The sequence below is a fragment of the Ranitomeya variabilis genome, chromosome 8 (assembly GCF_051348905.1).
Source record: "Ranitomeya variabilis isolate aRanVar5 chromosome 8, aRanVar5.hap1, whole genome shotgun sequence".
Classification (NCBI taxonomy): Eukaryota; Metazoa; Chordata; class Amphibia; order Anura; family Dendrobatidae; genus Ranitomeya; species Ranitomeya variabilis.
The window spans coordinates 110664393-110683001 of NC_135239.1; the positions used below are offsets into that span (position 1 = coordinate 110664393).

The 18609-nt window shown below is 47.5% G+C and overlaps 1 protein-coding gene across 2 annotated transcripts in view; it reads left to right on the forward strand.

Moving 5' to 3' along the window:
• The window catches only part of LOC143787905 (L-selectin-like), a 507551-nt gene that overhangs the window by 111622 nt on the left and 377320 nt on the right, over positions 1-18609 (forward strand). For both annotated transcript variants that reach the window (XM_077277060.1, XM_077277062.1), the window contains exon 3: positions 429-815. In XM_077277060.1, coding sequence (XP_077133175.1) covers positions 429-815 — 387 coding nt within the window. The remainder of the gene's footprint in view (positions 1-428; positions 816-18609) is intronic.

The following is an 18609-nucleotide window of genomic DNA, read 5'->3' on the forward strand; positions in this document are numbered from 1 at the left end:
TGTCCTATGTCATGGCACACATTGTGACTTTATGGATGATTTGAGCACTTGCGGTGAGAACCGGAAGATGCGCTGAAAACAGTATTTGTGACGACTATCAGGAGTGTTTGGGTCAGAGAGGTGAGTTGTGAGGAGAATATTAGAACTTAATTTTTTTAAGCCTTATATGATGTTGCTTTATGGTACCTAATGTTGGCAAATTACAGCAGCCAGTGTGCTGAATCCATGAGGAAGCCAATGACAAAAAAAAAAATCAGCATTTTGGGGATTATGGATTTTTGCAAAATTCGAGCAGAATTCCTTTCCATTAGATTTTATTCGCTCATCTCTAATGGCAATGTATTCAAGATATATTCACTAAATATTTTAATAAAATACTCTCATTTCTCATGAAAATAAACAATTTGATGTTATATTTTGTGTTCCAGGTGTATTGATGTTCTCTCCGGTTAACTGTTGGACATACCACTATTCAAAGGAATCCATGGAGTATGAGCAAGCTCGACTATTTTGCCAGAGTAATTATACTGATCTAGTGGCCATTCAAAATAGAAAAGAGATTGAATACCTTGAAACAAATATCCCACATAACCCTACTTACTACTGGATAGGAATCAGGAAAATTAACAACACATGGACTTGGGTGGGAACTAATAAGACACTTACAGATGAAGCTAAAAACTGGGGTGCTGGAGAACCGAATAATAGACGGCATAAAGAGGATTGTGTTGAAATATACATAAAACGTCCTAAAGATTCAGGAAAATGGAATGATGATGGATGCTACAAAAAGAAGAGAGCATTATGTTACACAGGTAGGAGTGGATTTACTATGATGTATGAATGATGTTTGAGCTGGTAAGCCCTTCCAGACAGGGCGATTTTCAATTTTTGGGCTTCATTTTTTCCTCCCCTACTTCTAAGAGCTCTAACTTTTTTATTTTTCCATCCGCATAACTGTGTGAGGGCTTCATTTTGCAGGACGAGTTGTAATTTTGAATGACACCATCCATTTTATCATGTAATGCACTAAAAACCGGGAAAAAAATTCCATGCATGGTGAAATAACAAAAAAAGTACAATTCTGTAACTGATTTTTTTAAAAATGTACTATGAATTTTTGTTAAGTTTTAAAAAAAGATTTATGTCGCCATTAGTGTTGAGCGATACCGTCCGATACTTGAAAGTATCGGTATCGGATAGTATCGGCTGACACCCGAAAAGTATCGGATATCGCCGATACCGATACCCGATACCAATACAAGTCAATGGGACACCAAGTATCGGAAGGTATCCTGATGGTTCCCAGGGTCTGAAGGAGAGGAAACTCTCCTTCAGGCCCTGGGATCCATATTACTGGGTAAAATAAAGAATTAAAATAAAATATTGATATACTCACCTCTCCGGAGGCCCCTGGACATCACCGCTGGTAACCGGCAGCCTTCTTTGCTTAAAATGAGCGCGTTTAGGGCCTTCCATGACGTCACGGCTTCTGATTGGTCGCGTGCGCTCATGTGACCGCCATGCGACCAATCACAAGCTGCGATGTCATTCTCCGGTCCTAAATTCCTAGAATGAGGCCCTAAACCTGCGATGACGTCGCGGCTTGTGATTGGTCGCGTGAGCGGTCACATGAGCGGCACGCAACCAATCACAAGCCGCGACATCATCGAAGGCCCTTCACGCGCTCATTCTTAGGAACGGAGGCTGCCGGTTACAGCGGTAAGGTCCAGGGGCCGCCGGAGAGGTGAGTATATCCATATTTTTTATTTTAATTCTTTATTTTTTACATGAATATGGATCCGATTCCGATTTCCGATATCACAAAAGTATCGGAACTCGGTATCGGAATTCCGATACCGCAAGTATCGGCCGATACCTGATACTTGCGGTATCGGAATGCTCAACACTAACAATGACCCAAAGCATACTGCCAAAATTGTAACAAAAGTGGCTGTGACAATTTTAGTGGTACACTCAGGAATCTCTTGGCTTGAGACAAACAAGGCAGTAGAACCAAAGTAAAGTGTAAAGTCTGTATTATTCAAATAAACACAGGTGCAGGGCGTGAGCAAGTTCAAAACACAGCAAATAAGGTGATATCAGGAAAAGATGCTTTGCAGCTCTGCTGCAGGCAGAGTCAGTGTTTATATGCACAAACGTGGATGCAGGATGTGCACAACTAAGGTCCTTCTTAGGAGTAGTTCATTTGCAGCTCTGCTGTGGGCAAAGTCTTATGGGCGTAGCACCCTCTGGGGTAAAGCAGATCATAAGACACAGTTCATACCAGGGTTTGCAGTCACTAGAGAAGAGTTCAGAAGCATCTCCATCTCATAGATCTTCCATACCTGACCTATCTATCGCAATTAACGACATCACGCTTTTCCCAGTACCGGAAGTCCGCTGTCTCGGAGTAACCCTTGACTCTGCCCTGTCCTTCAAACTGCACATCCAAGCTGATTCCACCCTCTGTCGCCTCCAGCTCAAAAATATCTCCAGAATCCATCCTTTCCTCAACCGTCAATCTGCTAAAATGCTTGTGCATGCCATCATCATCTCCCACCTTGACTACTGCAACATCCTTTTCTGTGGCCTCCCTGCTAACACCCTTGCACCTCTCCAGTCCATATTTAACTCCGCTGCCCGACTAATTCATCTCTCTCCTCACTACTCCTCCGCTTCCGCCCTCTGCAAATCTTTTCACTGGCTCCCTTTCCCTCAGCGTATCCAGTTCAAACTACTAATACTGACCTACAAGGCCATCCATAACCTGTCTCCTCCATATATCTCTGAATTAATCTCCCGATATCTCCCCTCGTGTAATCTCCGGTCCTCCCAAGACCTCCTTCTCTCCTCCACACTTATCCACTCCTCACCCAACCGCCTCTAGGACTTCTCCAGAATATCCCCCATCCTCTGGAATTCCTTGCCCCAACACATCCGATCCGACTATCAACCACATTCGGATCCTTCAGACGGAACCTGAAAACCCTTCAGGAAAGCCTACAGCCTGCACTGACCTTGCTGCCTCCTCACCACTACCGAATCTACCGCGTCACCAACGCCGGAGCTCCTACAACCCTCAACCTATTGTCTCCATCCCCACCATCCTGTAGAATGTAAGCCCGCAAGGGCAGGGTTCTTGCCCCTCTGTATCAGTCTGTAATTGTTAGGGTACGTTCACACAGGACTTTTTTGCTGCTTTTTTTTGCTGCTTTTTTTATGCTAATTTTCAGCTGCTTTTTACAGTACCAGTAAAGCCTATGAGATTTCAGAAATCTCATGCACACACGTTGGTTTTTTGTTTGATCAGTTTTTTCTGCTTTGCTGCTTTTTTTGGACATAGGGCATGTCACTTCTTTCAGCGTTTTTGCTGCGTTTTTGCAGCGTTTTTTCACCCATTGACTTGAATGGGTGATGAAAAAAACGCTGCAAAAACGCTGAAAAAACGCATGTAGCATTATTTGCTGCGTTTTTTGTGCAGAAAATCATGGCCAGCAGGAAGGGATCTCACAGCCAAGAGCTTAGGGATGTGGTTAGTGAGGTGTGAAGAGCCATTGTGAGCCATTGCGAGGTGTGAAGAGCCATTGTGAGGTGTCCTGTTTGTGATCTATTGTGAGGGAGTTCCTGGTAGTGAGGTGTGAAGAGCCATTGTGAGCCATTGTGAGGTGTGAAGAGCCATTGTGAGGTGTCCTGATTGTGATCTATTGTGAGGGAGTTCCTGGTAGTGAGGTGTGAAGAGCCATTGTGAGGTGTGAAGAGCCATTGTGAGGTGTCCTGATTGTGATCTATTGTGAGGGAGTTCCTGGTAGTAAGGTGTGAAGAGCCATTGTGAGGTGTCCTAGCAGCTGAAAATTGGCATAAAAAAAGCAGCAAAAATCTGCAGCAAAAATCTGCAGCAAAAAAGTCCTGTGTGAACGTACCCAAAAAACGCACCAAAAACGCACAAAAAAATGCACCTAAATTAGCATTAAAAAAAGCAGCAAAAAAAAGCAGCAAAAAAGTCCTGTGTGAACGTACCCTTAGTTTGCTTTCTGTAAGCGATATCTGTAATTTGTATGTAACCCCTTCTCATGTACAGCACCATGGAATCAATGGTGCTATATAAATAAATAATAATAATAATAATAAAAGAAAAAAAAGAAGCATAGCACAGGTTTGAGTCCAGAAACAGTCAAATAAACTGGCCACTGATACCAAACTAGATTAGCTGCAGCAAGCAGAGTTTACATGTACTAGCAGGCAGGAGAAGAATGTGGAGTAACACAGGCAAAACAGCTTGCAGCAAAAACACCACTGAAAGCTGGGAAGGTTTGCTGAGGAGGCGGAGCCGGAGTATCTGAAGAGGAAAGTCTCTTGCAGCACAAGCCAGGAATACTAGCAGAATACACAAGCGAGAAGTGGAATGTGAACCAGGGTTATAAAGACAGGGAAGGCGGATCACATGAGCAGATGCGAGGCAGTAGACGCCATCTTGGAAAAGGGCAACAAGTACGACAAATGACACAGGGAATCCAGAGACCTGACAGTGGCTTAAGGATAGCAAAGTCAATGTTTTGGTGTGGCCATCACAAAGCCATGATCTCAATACTATTGAAAATTTATGAGCAAAGATGAAAAGGCAGGTGTGAGCAAAGCGACCTACAAACCTGGATCAGTTAAACCAGTTTTGTCAGGAGGAATGGGCCCAAATTCCAACCAACTATTTTGAGAAGCTTGTGGAAGAATATCTCAAACTTTTGACCCAAGTAATTCAGTTAACAGAACAGCACAGGGAGATGACACTGCTACCTGAACCCTTCAGCTGCCCTACAATATGTAAGGAGTGAAACCAGTATAAAGTATGGCAGCCTCCCTACAGAGCTGTCCAGGGCCGGACTGGGACAAAAAAGCAGCCCTGAAACACAAACCCCACCAGCCCACATACTATAAAACTCCCCCCACACCCGATCAGTGGATTTTGCTATACTGTGTTGTGTCCTTCAACAGTCCTCTTAAAGGCATTATTTGAAGAGCCATGTGTGAATGACGCAGCAGTGCACATGATCGACCACTTCTTTATAGCGCCCGTTCTCGAGATCATGGGGGTCTCAGCGGTCGGACCCCAGCAACTACAACGTTCTCGGGAAAGGGGATTACTTGGCATAATCCACTTAAATGGGTTTTCCAATAAATATATTTTTTATTTTCCTATAGGCATACTGAAAATAATAAACCAATATTAACCCTCCCAAACACTAATGTCACCTCTCTGAGAACAGGGCAGGAGAAGTGGTACTGTTCACTGTACATCTATAATATAACGCTGGGAGCGTCACTCTGTCCGAAGCCTTTATAGACTGCGCAAGCGCAAGCGCCGGCGCAGTCTGGATCCCACAGAGCGACGCTCCCAGGAGATCGCGGTATGCGTAAGCGCTGAACGCACACCGCGATCTCCAACAGAGAAGCAGGGACAAGCCAGGAGGCGGAGGGTGAGTATACTTTCCTGACCCGTTCCACCGACGCGATTCCGGGCCATGAATGTCCCCCTGCTCCCGGAATCGGCGCCTGCGCAGTCCGCGCTTTCCGGCGCCATTTTATTGAAGACACATTGCAGTGTGTCTTCAAGAAAATGGCGCCGGAAAGCGCGGACTGCGCAGGCGCCGATTCCGGCACCAGGAGGACACAGAAAGTGGCGCCGGAAATGAATGAGGTAGCGCAAGTAACAAATTGCTGTGCCATGAGGCTGTGGCACTTCATGCCACAGCTATTTGTTACTTACACCACCTGATTCATTTCCGCCGCCATTTTCTTGGTCCTGCTCCCGGAATCGGCACCTGCGCAGTCCGCGCTTTCCGGCGCCATTTTATTGAAGACACATTGCAGTGTGTCTTCAAGAAAATGGCGCCGGAAAGCGCGGACTGCGCAGGCGCCGATTCCGGGAGCAGGACCAAGAAAATGGCAGCGGAAATGAATCAGGTGGCGACAGCCGCCACACTCAGCACAGCCGTCCACAGCCGACGCACCCAGCACAGCCACCGTACCCAGCACAGCCACGCACAGCCGCCGCACCCAGCACAGCCGCCACACCCAGCACAGCCACGCACAGCCACCGCACCCAGCACAGCCGTCCACAGCCGCCGCACCCAGCACAGCCACCCACAGCCGCCGCACCCACCACAGCCACCGCACCCAGCACAGCCGCCGCACCCAGCACAGCCGCCGCACCCAGCACAGCCGCCTACAGCCACGCACAGCCACCGCACCCAGCACAGCCGTCCACAGCCGCCGCACCCAGCACAGCCACCCACATCCGCCGCACCCAGCACAGCCACCGCACCCAGCACAGCCACCGCACCCAGCACAGCCACGCACAGCCGCCGCACCCAGCACAGCCGCCGCACCCAGCACAGCCGCCTACAGCCACGCACAGCCGCCGCACCCAGCACAGCCGTCCACAGCCGCTGCACCCAGCACAGCCACCCACAGCCACCGCACCCACCACAGCCACCGCACCGAGCACAGCCACCGCACCGAGCACAGCCACCGCACCCAGCACAGCCGCCGCACCCAGCACAGCCACCTACAGCCACGCACAGCCGCCTACAGCCACGCACAGCCGCCTACAGCCACGCACAGCCGCTGCACCCAGCACAGCCACCGCACCCAGCACAGCCACGCACAGCCACGCACAGCCGCGCCACATACAGCCGCCCGCACTCAGCACAGCCGCCCGCACTCAGCACAGCCGCCCGCACTCAGCACAGCCGCCCACACTCAGCACAGCCGCCCGCACTGATGGGGGCGCAGGATGGAGCAGCACGTGATAGGATGGGGGCGCAGGATGGGAGCACATGACAGGATGGGGATGCAGGATGGAGCAGCACATGACACGGTGGAGAAGCACATGACAGGATGGGGGTGCAGGATGGAGCAGCGCATGACACGGTGGAGCAGCACATGACAGGATGGGGGCGCAGGATGGAGCAGCACATGACACGGTGGAGCAGCACATGACAGGATGGGGGCGCAGGATGGAGCAGCACATGACACGGTGGAGCAGCACATGACAGGATGGGGATGCAGGATGGAGCAGCACATGACACGGTGGAGCAGCACATGACAGGATGGGGGCGCAGGATGGAGCAGCACATGACAGGATGGGAGAGCAAGATGGGAGAAGCACATACCAGGATGGAGACCATATACCAATATAAATGCTCACCACCCGGGCGTAGAACGGGTTCAATAGCTAGTATAAATATATATATGTATATATATATATATATATATATATATATATATATATATATATATATATATATATATATATACATATATATATATATATATATATATACATATATATATATATATATATATATATATACAGGACAGGAGGAGTGGCACTGTGTGCAGTCTATATATGCAGGAATGGAGGAGTGGTACTGTGCAGTGTATATATACAGGACAGGAGAAGTGGCACTGAGCAGTGTACATATGCAGGACAGGAGGAGTAGTACTGTGCAGTGTATATATACAGGAATGGAGGAGTGGTATTCTGCAGTATATATATACAGGACAGGAGGAGTGGTACTGTGCGGTGTATATATACGGGACAGGAGGCGTGGTACTGTGCAGTGTATATATACAGGACAGGAGAAGTGGTACTGTGCAGTGTATATACAGGACAGGAGGAGTTGTACTGTGCAGTGTATATATACAGGACAGGAGAAGTGGTACTGTGAGTGCATATACAGGACAGGAGGAGTTGTACTGTGCAGTGTATATATACAGGACAGGAGAAGTGGTACTGTGCAGTGTATATATACAGGACAGGAGAAGTGGTACTGTGCAGTGTATATACAGGACAGGAGGAGTTGTACTGTGCAGTGTATATATACAGGACAGGAGAAGTGGTACTGTGCAGTGTATATATACAGGACAGGAGAAGTGGTACTGTGCAGTGTATATACAGGACAGGAGGAGTTGTACTGTGCAGTGTATATATACAGGACAGGAGAAGTGGTACTGTGCAGTGTATATATACGGGACAGGAGGAGTGGTACTGTGTAGTGTATATATACAGGACAGGAGACGTGGTACTGTGCAGTGTATATACAGGACAGGAGGAGTTGTACTGTGCAGTGTATATATACAGGACAGGAGAAGTGGTACTGTGCAGTGTATATATACAGGACAGGAGAAGTGGTACTGTGAGTGCATATATACAGGACAGGAGAAGTGGCACTGTGCAGTGTACATATACAGGACATACAGGACAGGAGAAGTGGTACTGTGCAGTGTATATATATATATATATATATATATATATATATAGGACAGGATAAGTGGTACTGTGCAGTGCATATATACAGGACAGGAGGATTGATACTGTGCAGTGTATATATACAGGATAGGAGAAGTGGTACTGTGCAGTGTATATATATATAGGACAGGAGAAGTGGTACTGTGCAGTGTATATATACAGGACAGGAGGATTGATACTGTGCAGTGTATATATATGTAGCGCCCCCTCCACCGCCGCAGGGCCGAGGGGTACCCGGTACCGGGCCTCTGAGTCTCTGCTTCTGGGGTTGTCACGGCGGCTAGGCCCCGGTCCGTGACCCTGCCGTGGGGCGCACAGTAGAATGAAAGGTGTGGGTGTTGGTAGTAATGATAGCGATGTAGCGGTGCAGTTGTGGGGTGCAGGTCGCAGTAAATAACAAGGACACCAGGTTGCAGTCTCTTTACCTCTTTACTGGAGATCTCTGAGTCCTCAGTCCAGAACACGGTTCACCAGGCTACGCAAGTCCAGCCGGTCCAATGGCACCTCCAGAGTCCTCCTCTCAGGTGGAAATCTGTGCCTTCCTTCTAGCGCTATGTGTTGTAGTCCTTCCCTGCTGTGCTCACGGAAAGTGACCCCACAACGGTTGTGTCTGTTTCTTAAGTTCCCTCACAACTCGATTTGATGTTCCTCTGTAATCCACCCCTCCCTGTATTCAGGTTGGAATGGCACCCGTTTGTCAGGTAGGCCTGGAGTTCTTCCGGGACCCTAGAGACGCCCCTCTCCCGCAATTGCCCCCCAAGACTTCATAGGTGATATGTGGTAGACAGCCCGCCTGAGACCGACTGTCCTGCCGCTGTTTGGAGTATGGCTTGAAGCTGTATTCTAATCCACTCCCTCGGCGTTCCGGCCACCGGTATTGCGCCTCAGCAGGGTGCTGCCTCTTTCAACAAAACCCCTGCTGGTATTCTCCTTCTGCTTGATCTCGTTTCTCACTCAGCACAATCTGCCTCGCTTCTAGTCCTTTCTTGGGCACCGCCGCTAAGCTGAGCAGGCACGGTCCCGTTACGTTCTCTCAATGCCAAGCCTCTGCCAGGATCCCACCCCTGGCAGAGACCCTACAGTCTCTCCCTTCACAACACCCTCTGCCACAGGGTGTTGCTCTGTTCAATCCCGTCAGCGTTCTCACTCTAACTTCCTGCCTGACCCCCAGTTTACCCACTATGGTGGGGAGTGGCCTAATGAATAGCACCCTTAGCTCCCCCCGGAGGCCCTGCTGTGAAACATATTGGTGTCTGTGATACCTGATTGGAGGAACTCCTTCAGTGCCATCGAACGTACCATGGCTCCCCTTAGTGGCAGAGCCACAGTACTGCAACGACCAGGACTCTGGGGCGCTGCACTCCCCCCTGGTTAAACACAGTACTCCGGGACTGGGAAGAAAAACAACAATACAGATTAGTAAACAGACATACAATTTTGTTGAGTGCAAAACAATAAGTATACTTGAACAGGCTTCCCTTTATGGGAGGTGAGGACACTTTTAACGTTACAAACATAGTCAACATTATAAATTACAGGCTATACATAACTCCTGTTACCCAACCGGGTATTCTACTTAGTGCAAATTCTGGAACAATAAATTAACATTGCCTTTAAGAAACATACACTCTTAGTTTACCAAAGGCCTTCCTATAATCACATTACAGGGTAGGGTAACTTCACATTCTCCTACTTTGAACCTGCAGGACCGCCTGTCCCTATGGCACCAGACCTACTGCCTCTCCTTTCTTTTACAGGACCGCCCCGTTCAGCCAGGGCCTACTGCCTTTCGCTACTATACATAGTATAGACATAACATTCTTTTCGTTTAAAGAACTCTGAGCCAGCTCTACTCGGCTCCTTTAAGGACTCACTCTCTAACCCCTACGGGTTCGCTTTCTGTCCTTAGTAACAAAGTAACTTTCTATGGGGACGCAGGGTTTACCTTCTATCCTCACCTTCATCATTACTTCTTTACTTTCAACTACGCAGATCTCTACTTCTACCCCTGCGGGCTCTCTGCATCTTTTCCTTTCACAAAACATTATTTTCAGATTTCACAATTCAAACAATTTAAACACATATAACTTTTCATGTAAAACAGTTACATTCTTTCTCAAAGCATCATCATATTACCGTTCTAAAACAGTATCGCTTTCAAGTTCAATTCCACGCATCCCCTTTAACCCCTTCCCGACATTTGACGTACTATCCCGTCGAGGTGGGGTGGGCCCGTATGACCGCCGACGGGATAGTACGTCATAGCCGATCGGCCGCGCTCACGGGGGGAGCGCGGCCGATCGCGGCCGGGTGTCGGCTGCATATCGCAGCTGACATCCGGCACTATGTGCCAGGAGCGGTCACGGACCGCCCCCGGCACATTAACCCCCGGCACACCGCGATCAAACATGATCGCGATGTGCCGGCGATGCAGGGAAGCATCGCGCAGGGAAGGGGCTCCCTGCGGGCTTCCCTGAGCCCCCCGCAGCAACGCGATGTGATCGCGTTGCTGCGAGGGTCTTACCTACCTCCCTGCCTGCTCCAGACCCGGATCCAAGATGGCCGCGGATCCGGGTCCTGCAGGGAGGGAGGTGGCTTCACAGACGCCTGCTCAGAGCAGGCACTGTGAAGCAGCCTGTACTTCTCGCAGATCGGTGATCTGTCAGAGTGCTATGCAAACTGGCAGATCACCGATCTGTATTGTCCCCCCCTGGGGCAAAGTAAAAAAGTAAAAAAAAAAATTTCCAAATGTGTAAAAAAAAATAAAAAAAAATATTCCAAAATAATGAAAAAAAAAAAATATATATTATTCCCATAAATACATTTCTTTATCTAAATTAAAAAAAAAAACAATAAAAGTACACATATTTAGTATCGCCACGTCCGTAATGACCCAACCTATAAAACTGCCACACTAGTTAACCCCTTCAGTAAACACCGTAAGAAAAAAAAAAAAAAACGAGGCAAAAAACAACGCTTTATTACCATACCGCCGAACAAAAAGTGGAATAACACGCGATCAAAAAGACTGATATAAATATCCATGGTACCGCTGAAAACGTCATCTTGTCCCGCAAAAAACAAGCCGCCATACAGCATCATCAGCAAAAAAATAAAAAAGTTATAGTCCTGAGAATAAAGCGATACCAAAATAGTTATTTTTTCTATAAAATAGTTTTTATCGTATAAAAGCGCCAAAACATAAAAAAAATGATATAAATGAGATATCGCTGTAATCATACTGACCCGAAGAATTAGACTGCTTTATCAATTTTACCAAACGCGGAACGGTATAAACGCCTCTCCCAAAAGAAATTCATGAATAGCAGGTTTTTGGTCATTCTGCCTCACAAAAATCGGAATAAAAAGCGATCAAAAACGGTCACGTGTCCGAAAATGTTACCAATAAAAACGTCAACTCGTCCCGCAAAAAACAAGACCTCACATGACTCTGTGGAGCAAATGTGGAAAAATTATAGGTCTCAAAATGTGGAGACGCAAAAACTTTTTTGCTATAAAAAGCGTCGCTGGTTTCACACTTGTGTTTTTGTCTGCAGCGTTTTTTGCACAAAAAAACGCATGCGTTTTTTCCCTATATTTAACATTGAAAACGCATGCGGTTTTTTTGTACGCGTTTGGTCGCGTTTTCAAACGCATTCGGTTTTTTTCTGCATGCGTTCATTTTCAGAAATACAACCTGCAGTATTTTCTTGCGTTTTTAAGCACATGCGTTTGTTTGCGTTAAAAACGCATGCATTTTTATCGAAAAAAAACAGAAAACACACTGAAAAGCCACCCACCACCATCAAGGTGATAAAGGGATCCAAACCCTAACCCTAACTCTACCCCTAACCTCACCCCTAACCGTTTAATGAACATTTTCTGACAGTCATAGTGCCACGTATTTCAGTGCCACGTATTTCAGTGCCATGTATTTCAGTGCCACGTATTTCAGTGCCATGTATTTCAGTGCCACGTATCACGTATTTCAGTGCCACGTGTTTCAGTGCCACGTATTTCAGTGCCACGTATCACGTATTTCAGTGCCACATATTTTAGTACCACGTATTTCAGTTGCACGTATTTCAGTGCCACGTATTTCAGTGCCACGTATCACGTATTTCAGTGCCACGTGTTTCAGTGCCACGTATTTAAGTGCCACGTATCACATATTTCAGTGCCACGTATTTCAGTGCCACGTATTTCAGTGCCACGTATTTCAGTGCCACGTATTTCAGTGCCACGTATTTCAGTGCCACATATCACATATTTCAGTGCCACTTATTTAAGTGCCACGTATTTCAGTGCCACGTATTTCAGTGCCACGTATTTCAGTGCCACGTATTTCAGTGCCACGTGTTTCAGTGCCACGTATTTAAGTGCCACGTATCACGTATTTCAGTGCCACGTATTTCAGTGCCACGTATTTCAGTGCCACGTATTTCAGTGCCACGTATTTCAGTGCCACGTATTTCAGTCACGTTTAGGGTTAGGGGTAGGGTTAGGGTTAGGGCTAGGGTTGGAGGTAAAGTTAGGGTTGGGGCTAAAGTTAGGGTTGGGGCTAAAGTTAGGGTTAGGGTTTGGATTACATTTACGTTTGGATTAGGGTTGGGATTAGAATTATGGGTGTGTCAGGGCTAGGGGTGTGGTTAGGGTTACCGTTGGGATTAGGGTTAGGGGTGTGTTTGGGTTAGGGTTTCAGGTAGAATTGGGGGGTTTCCACTGTCCAGGCACATCAGGGGCTCTCCAAGCGCGACATGGCGTCCAATCTCAATTCCAGCCAATTCTGCGTTGAAAAAGTAAAACAGTGCTCCTTCCCTTCCGAGCTCTCCCGTGCGCCCAAAAAGGGGTTTACCCCAACATATGTGTTATCAGCGTACTCGGGACAAATTGAACAACAACTTCTGGGGTCCAAGTTCTCTTGTTATCCTTAGGAAAATAAAAATTTGGGGGGCTAAAAATCATTTTTGTGGGAAAAAAAAGATGTTTTATTTTCACGGCTCTGCATTATAAACTGTAGTGAAACACTTGGGGGTTCAAAGTTCTCACAACACATCTAGATAAGTTCCTTGGGAGGTCTAGTTTCCAATATGGGGTCACTTGTGGGGGGTTTGTACTGTTTGGGTACATCAGGGGCTCTGCAAATGCAACGTGACGCCTGCAGACCAATCCATTTAAGGCTGCATTCCAAATGGCGCTCCTTCCCTTCCGAGCTCTGTCATGCGCCCAAACAGTGGTTCCCCCCGACATATGGGGTATCAGCGTACTCAGGACAAATTGGACAACAACTTTTGGGGTCTAATTTATCCTGTTACCCTTGTGAAAATACAAAACTGGGGGCTAAAAAATCATTTTTGTGAAAAAAAAAAAAAGAATTTTTATTTTCACGGCTTTGCGCTATAAACTTTAGTGAAACACTTGGGGGTTCAAAGTTCTCAAAACACATCTAGATAAGTTCCTTGGGAGGTCTAGTTTCCAATATGGGGTCACTTGTGGGGGGTTTGTACTGTTTGGGTACATCAGGGGCTCTGCAAATGCAACGTGACGGCTGCTGACCAATCCATTTAAGTCTGCATTCCAAATGGCGCTCCTTCCCTTCCGAGCTCTGTCATGCGCCCAAACAGTGGTTCCCCCCCACATATGGGGTATCAGCGTACTCAGGACAAATTGGAAAACAAATTTTGGGGTCCAATTTATTCTGTTACCCTTGTAAAAATACAAAGCTGGGGGCTAAAAAATCATTTTTGAGAAAAAAAAAAAAATTATTTTCACGGCTCTGCGTTATAATCTGTAGTGAAACACTTGGGGGTTCAAAGCTCTCAAAACACATCTAGATAAGTTCCTTAGGGGGTCTACTTTCCAAAATGGTGTCACTTGTAGGGAGTTTCAATGTTTAGGCACATCAGGGGCTCTCCAAACGCAACATGGCGTCCCATCTCAATTCCAGTCAATTTTGCATTGAAAAGTCAAATGGCGCTCCTTCCCTTCCAAGCTCTGCCATGCGCCCAAACAATGGTTTACACCCACATATGGGGTATCAGCGTACTCAGGACAAATTGCACAACATTTTTTGGGGTCCAATTTCTTCTCTTACCCTTGGGAAAATAAAAAATTGGGGGCAAAAAGATCATTTTTGTGAAAAAATATGATTTTTTATTTTTACGGCTCTGCATTATAAACTTCTGTGAAGCACTTGGTGGGTCAAAGTGCTCACCACACATCTAGATAAGTTCCTTAGGGGGTCTACTTTCCAAAATGGTGTCACTTGTAGGGAGTTTCAATGTTTAGGCACATCAGGGGCTCTCCAAACGCAACATGGCGTCCCATCTCAATTCCAGTCAATTTTGCATTGAAAAGTCAAATGGCGCTCCTTCCCTTCCAAGCTCTGCCATGCGCCCAAACAATGGTTTACACCCACATATGGGGTATCAGCGTACTCAGGACAAATTGTACAACATTTTTTGGGGTCCAATTTCTTCTCTTACCCTTGGGAAAATAAAAAATTGGGGGCGAAAAGATCATTTTTGTGAAAAAATATGATTTTTTATTTTTACGGCTCTGCATTATAAACTTCTGTGAAGCACTTGGTGGGTCAAAGTGCTCACCACACATCTAGATAAGTTCCTTAGGGGGTCTACTTTCCAAAATGGTGTCACTTGTAGGGAGTTTCAATGTTTAGGCACATCAGGGGCTCTCCAAACGCAACATGGCGTCCCATCTCAATTCCAGTCAATTTTGCATTGAAAAGTCAAATGGCGCTCCTTCCCTTCCAAGCTCTGCCATGCGCCCAAACAATGGTTTACACCCACATATGGGGTATCAGCGTACTCAGGACAAATTGCACAACATTTTTTGGGGTCCAATTTCTTCTCTTACCCTTGGGAAAATAAAAAATTGGGGGCGAAAAGATCATTTTTGTGAAAAAATATGATTTTTTATTTTTACGGCTCTGCATTATAAACTTCTGTGAAGCACTTGGTGGGTCAAAGTGCTCACCACACATCTAGATAAGTTCCTTAGGGGGTCTACTTTCCAAAATGGTGTCACTTGTAGGGAGTTTCAATGTTTAGGCACATCAGGGGCTCTCCAAACGCAACATGGCGTCCCATCTCAATTCCAGTCAATTTTGCATTGAAAAGTCAAATGGCGCTCCTTCCCTTCCAAGCTCTGCCATGCGCCTAAACAATGGTTTACACCCACATATGGGGTATCATCGTACTCAGGACAAATTGTACAACAACTTTGGGGGTCCATTTTCTCCTGTTACCCTTGGTAAAATAAAACAAATTGGAGCTGAAATAAATTTTGTGTGAAAAAAAGTTATTTTTATTTAAACATTCCAAAAATTCCTGTGAAACACCTGAAGGGTTAATAAACTCCTTGAATGTGGTTTTGAGCACCTTGAGGGGTGCAGTTTTTAGAATGGTGTCACACTTGAGTATTTTCTATCATATAGACCCCTCAAAATGACTTCAAATGAGATGTGGCCCCTAAAAAAAAATGGTGTTGTAAAAATGAGAAATTGCTGGTCAACTTTTAACCCTTATAACTCCGTCACAAAAAAAAATTTTGGTTCCAAAATTGTACTGATGTAAAGTAGACATGTGGGAAATGTTACTTATTAAGTATTTTGCGTGACATATGTCTGTGATTTAAGGGCACAAAAATTCAAAGTTGGAAAATTGCAAAATTTTCAAAATTTTCGCCAAATTTCCATTTTTTTCACAAATAAACGCAAGTTATATCGAATAAATTTTACCTTTATCATGAAGTACAATATGTCACGAGAAAACAGTGTCAGAATCGCCAAGATCCGTCAAAGCGTTCCAGAGTTATAGCCTCATAAAGGGACAGTGGTCAGAATTGTAAAAATTGGCCCGGTCATTAACGTGCAAACCACCCTTGGGGGTGAAGGGGTTAAGAGGGGACCAAGCCTTTCTGAGGTAGCTCGTCTTCTCAGCCTACCAGTCCACGCAAAGGCTCCGGAATGGCATCTTCGCAAAGTGTCTTTTAACTAAAACCAGTAGGAAAGGTATCTTCGCAAAGTGTCTTTTAACTAAAACCAGTAGGAGGCACCCTTAAGAAGGTGCAACTATTTACAAGGAAGTTCGAATCATGCACAGTCCATGATTACTGCAGTTTGTGTAAAACTTCTGGAAAACAACAATAGTGACCCCGGGTCAACAAAGGGGTCACCTTTTAAAGTTTACCCTGGACGGGTTTAGCAACAAACAATCAGGAACAGTTAAAGGAAAACTATTTACATTTTTATAAAGCAATAAAATCTTACTGGGGTTCTGCGGAAGGCGACCTCTTATCCGGCCTCACCAGGCCAACAGATCGCACCGGTGAGCCAGGACGCCGTTCCGGTCCCAGTAATGATAAAATCCCTCGCCGGGAGGTCCTCCTTGTCGGCAGGTGCACCCGTCCTTCTGGGGCGCGGCGAGGCTGTGCTTCTCGTGATTCCGCGGGGCCGGGTCCCGCTGCCTTCCCTACGGGATCATCCCCTTCTTGTGTTCCAGCAGCCTGGAGGGCAACGCATCGCTGAACACCTCGGGCGAACCAGCCCGTCTCGCCAGTGTCCTTCCTCCACCTCGTGTAGGTGACGGCATCTCCTGGCTCCAGGTCACGATCGAGCCTCCCGCTGCAAGGCTCCACCTCCTCCCGATCCACGCGGACCTGCAGCGGCTCTCCAATTTCCTGAATCACCCCTCTTCCATACCGGGGATTGAAGGCCACCACTACACCCCAGTGTGAGGACGGAATCTCTGGAACACTGACCAGATCAATTTGCTCTGCAAGTTGGGGCCGGCTCCGCCATGCTGCCATCAGACGCCGTAGATGCTCGGCGTCCGGCATGATCTTTAAATCCGGTGTTGATAGCGTACTTCCAGCCGCGGTCAGTTGGGAGGGGACAGGAGACGCTGGAGTCAGACGGATCTCCATGGGCTCACCTAACCGGGTGAGCACTCGGGCAGCGGCCTTCAGCCGGCGGCTTAGCGGTCTGGCCTCGGCTGCAGCCACACATTCCTCGGACAGCGGCAAAGGGGGTCGACCCATCGGTGGCTCTGTGGGGATCAGACCCCGCAGTGTTGGCGTCCCCGGGGTTATTTCAGGCTGTGCAGGCTCAGGCCGAACCGGGTCGGCGCCGCGTGGTGCTCCGGGTGTCGCCATTTCTCGTTCTTTTCCCGCGTCTTCCTCCCGCGGTCTCTTCCGTGGGCGGCCCCGTCCCCATGGTCTCCACCCTCCGACCAAGATCAGGAGGCGTACCTCGGCTGTTGACGGGCACGTCCTCAGGACACAGAAATACTTAGACTGGGCGGCCATTGCTGTTCGCGCTCTCCAGCTTGCCTACGCCCCCTTCACGCCCCTCTTCTCTTCCTGCGCTCTCCTCAGCGCTACAATGGCGGCGGATTTTGGCGGCAAATGGCACAACACACAGTCCTCTCAATAAAGTACAGTTCAAGCACAGTAAATCACAGTCTCTAGGCACACATGACCTGATTCTTCAGGCTTAAGTAGATCCTGTTCGTGACGCCAAGTTCTGTAGCGCCCCCTCCACCGCCGCAGGGCCGAGGGGTACCCGGTACCGGGCCTCTGAGTCTCTGCTTCTGGGGTTGTCACGGCGGCTAGGCCCCGGTCCGTGACCCTGCCGTGGGGCGCACAGTAGAATGAAAGGTGTGGGTGTTGGTAGTAATGATAGCGATGTAGCGGTGCAGTTGTGGGGTGCAGGTCGCAGTAAATAACAAGGACACCAGGTTGCAGTCTCTTTACCTCTTTACTGGAGATCTCTGAGTCCTCAGTCCAGAACACGGTTCACCAGGCTACGCAAGTCCAGCCGGTCCAATGGCACCTCCAGAGTCCTCCTCTCAGGTGGAAATCTGTGCCTTCCTTCTAGCGCTATGTGTTGTAGTCCTTCCCTGCTGTGCTCACGGAAAGTGACCCCACAACGGTTGTGTCTGTTTCTTAAGTTCCCTCACAACTCGATTTGATATTCCTCTGTAATCCACCCCTCCCTGTATTCAGGTTGGAATGGCACCCGTTTGTCAGGTAGGCCTGGAGTTCTTCCGGGACCCTAGAGACGCCCCTCTCCCGCAATTGCCCCCCAAGACTTCATAGGTGATATGTGGTAGACAGCCCGCCTGAGACCGACTGTCCTGCCGCTGTTTGGAGTATGGCTTGAAGCTGTATTCTAATCCACTCCCTCGGCGTTCCGGCCACCGGTATTGCGCCTCAGCAGGGTGCTGCCTCTTTCAACAAAACCCCTGCTGGTATTCTCCTTCTGCTTGATCTCGTTTCTC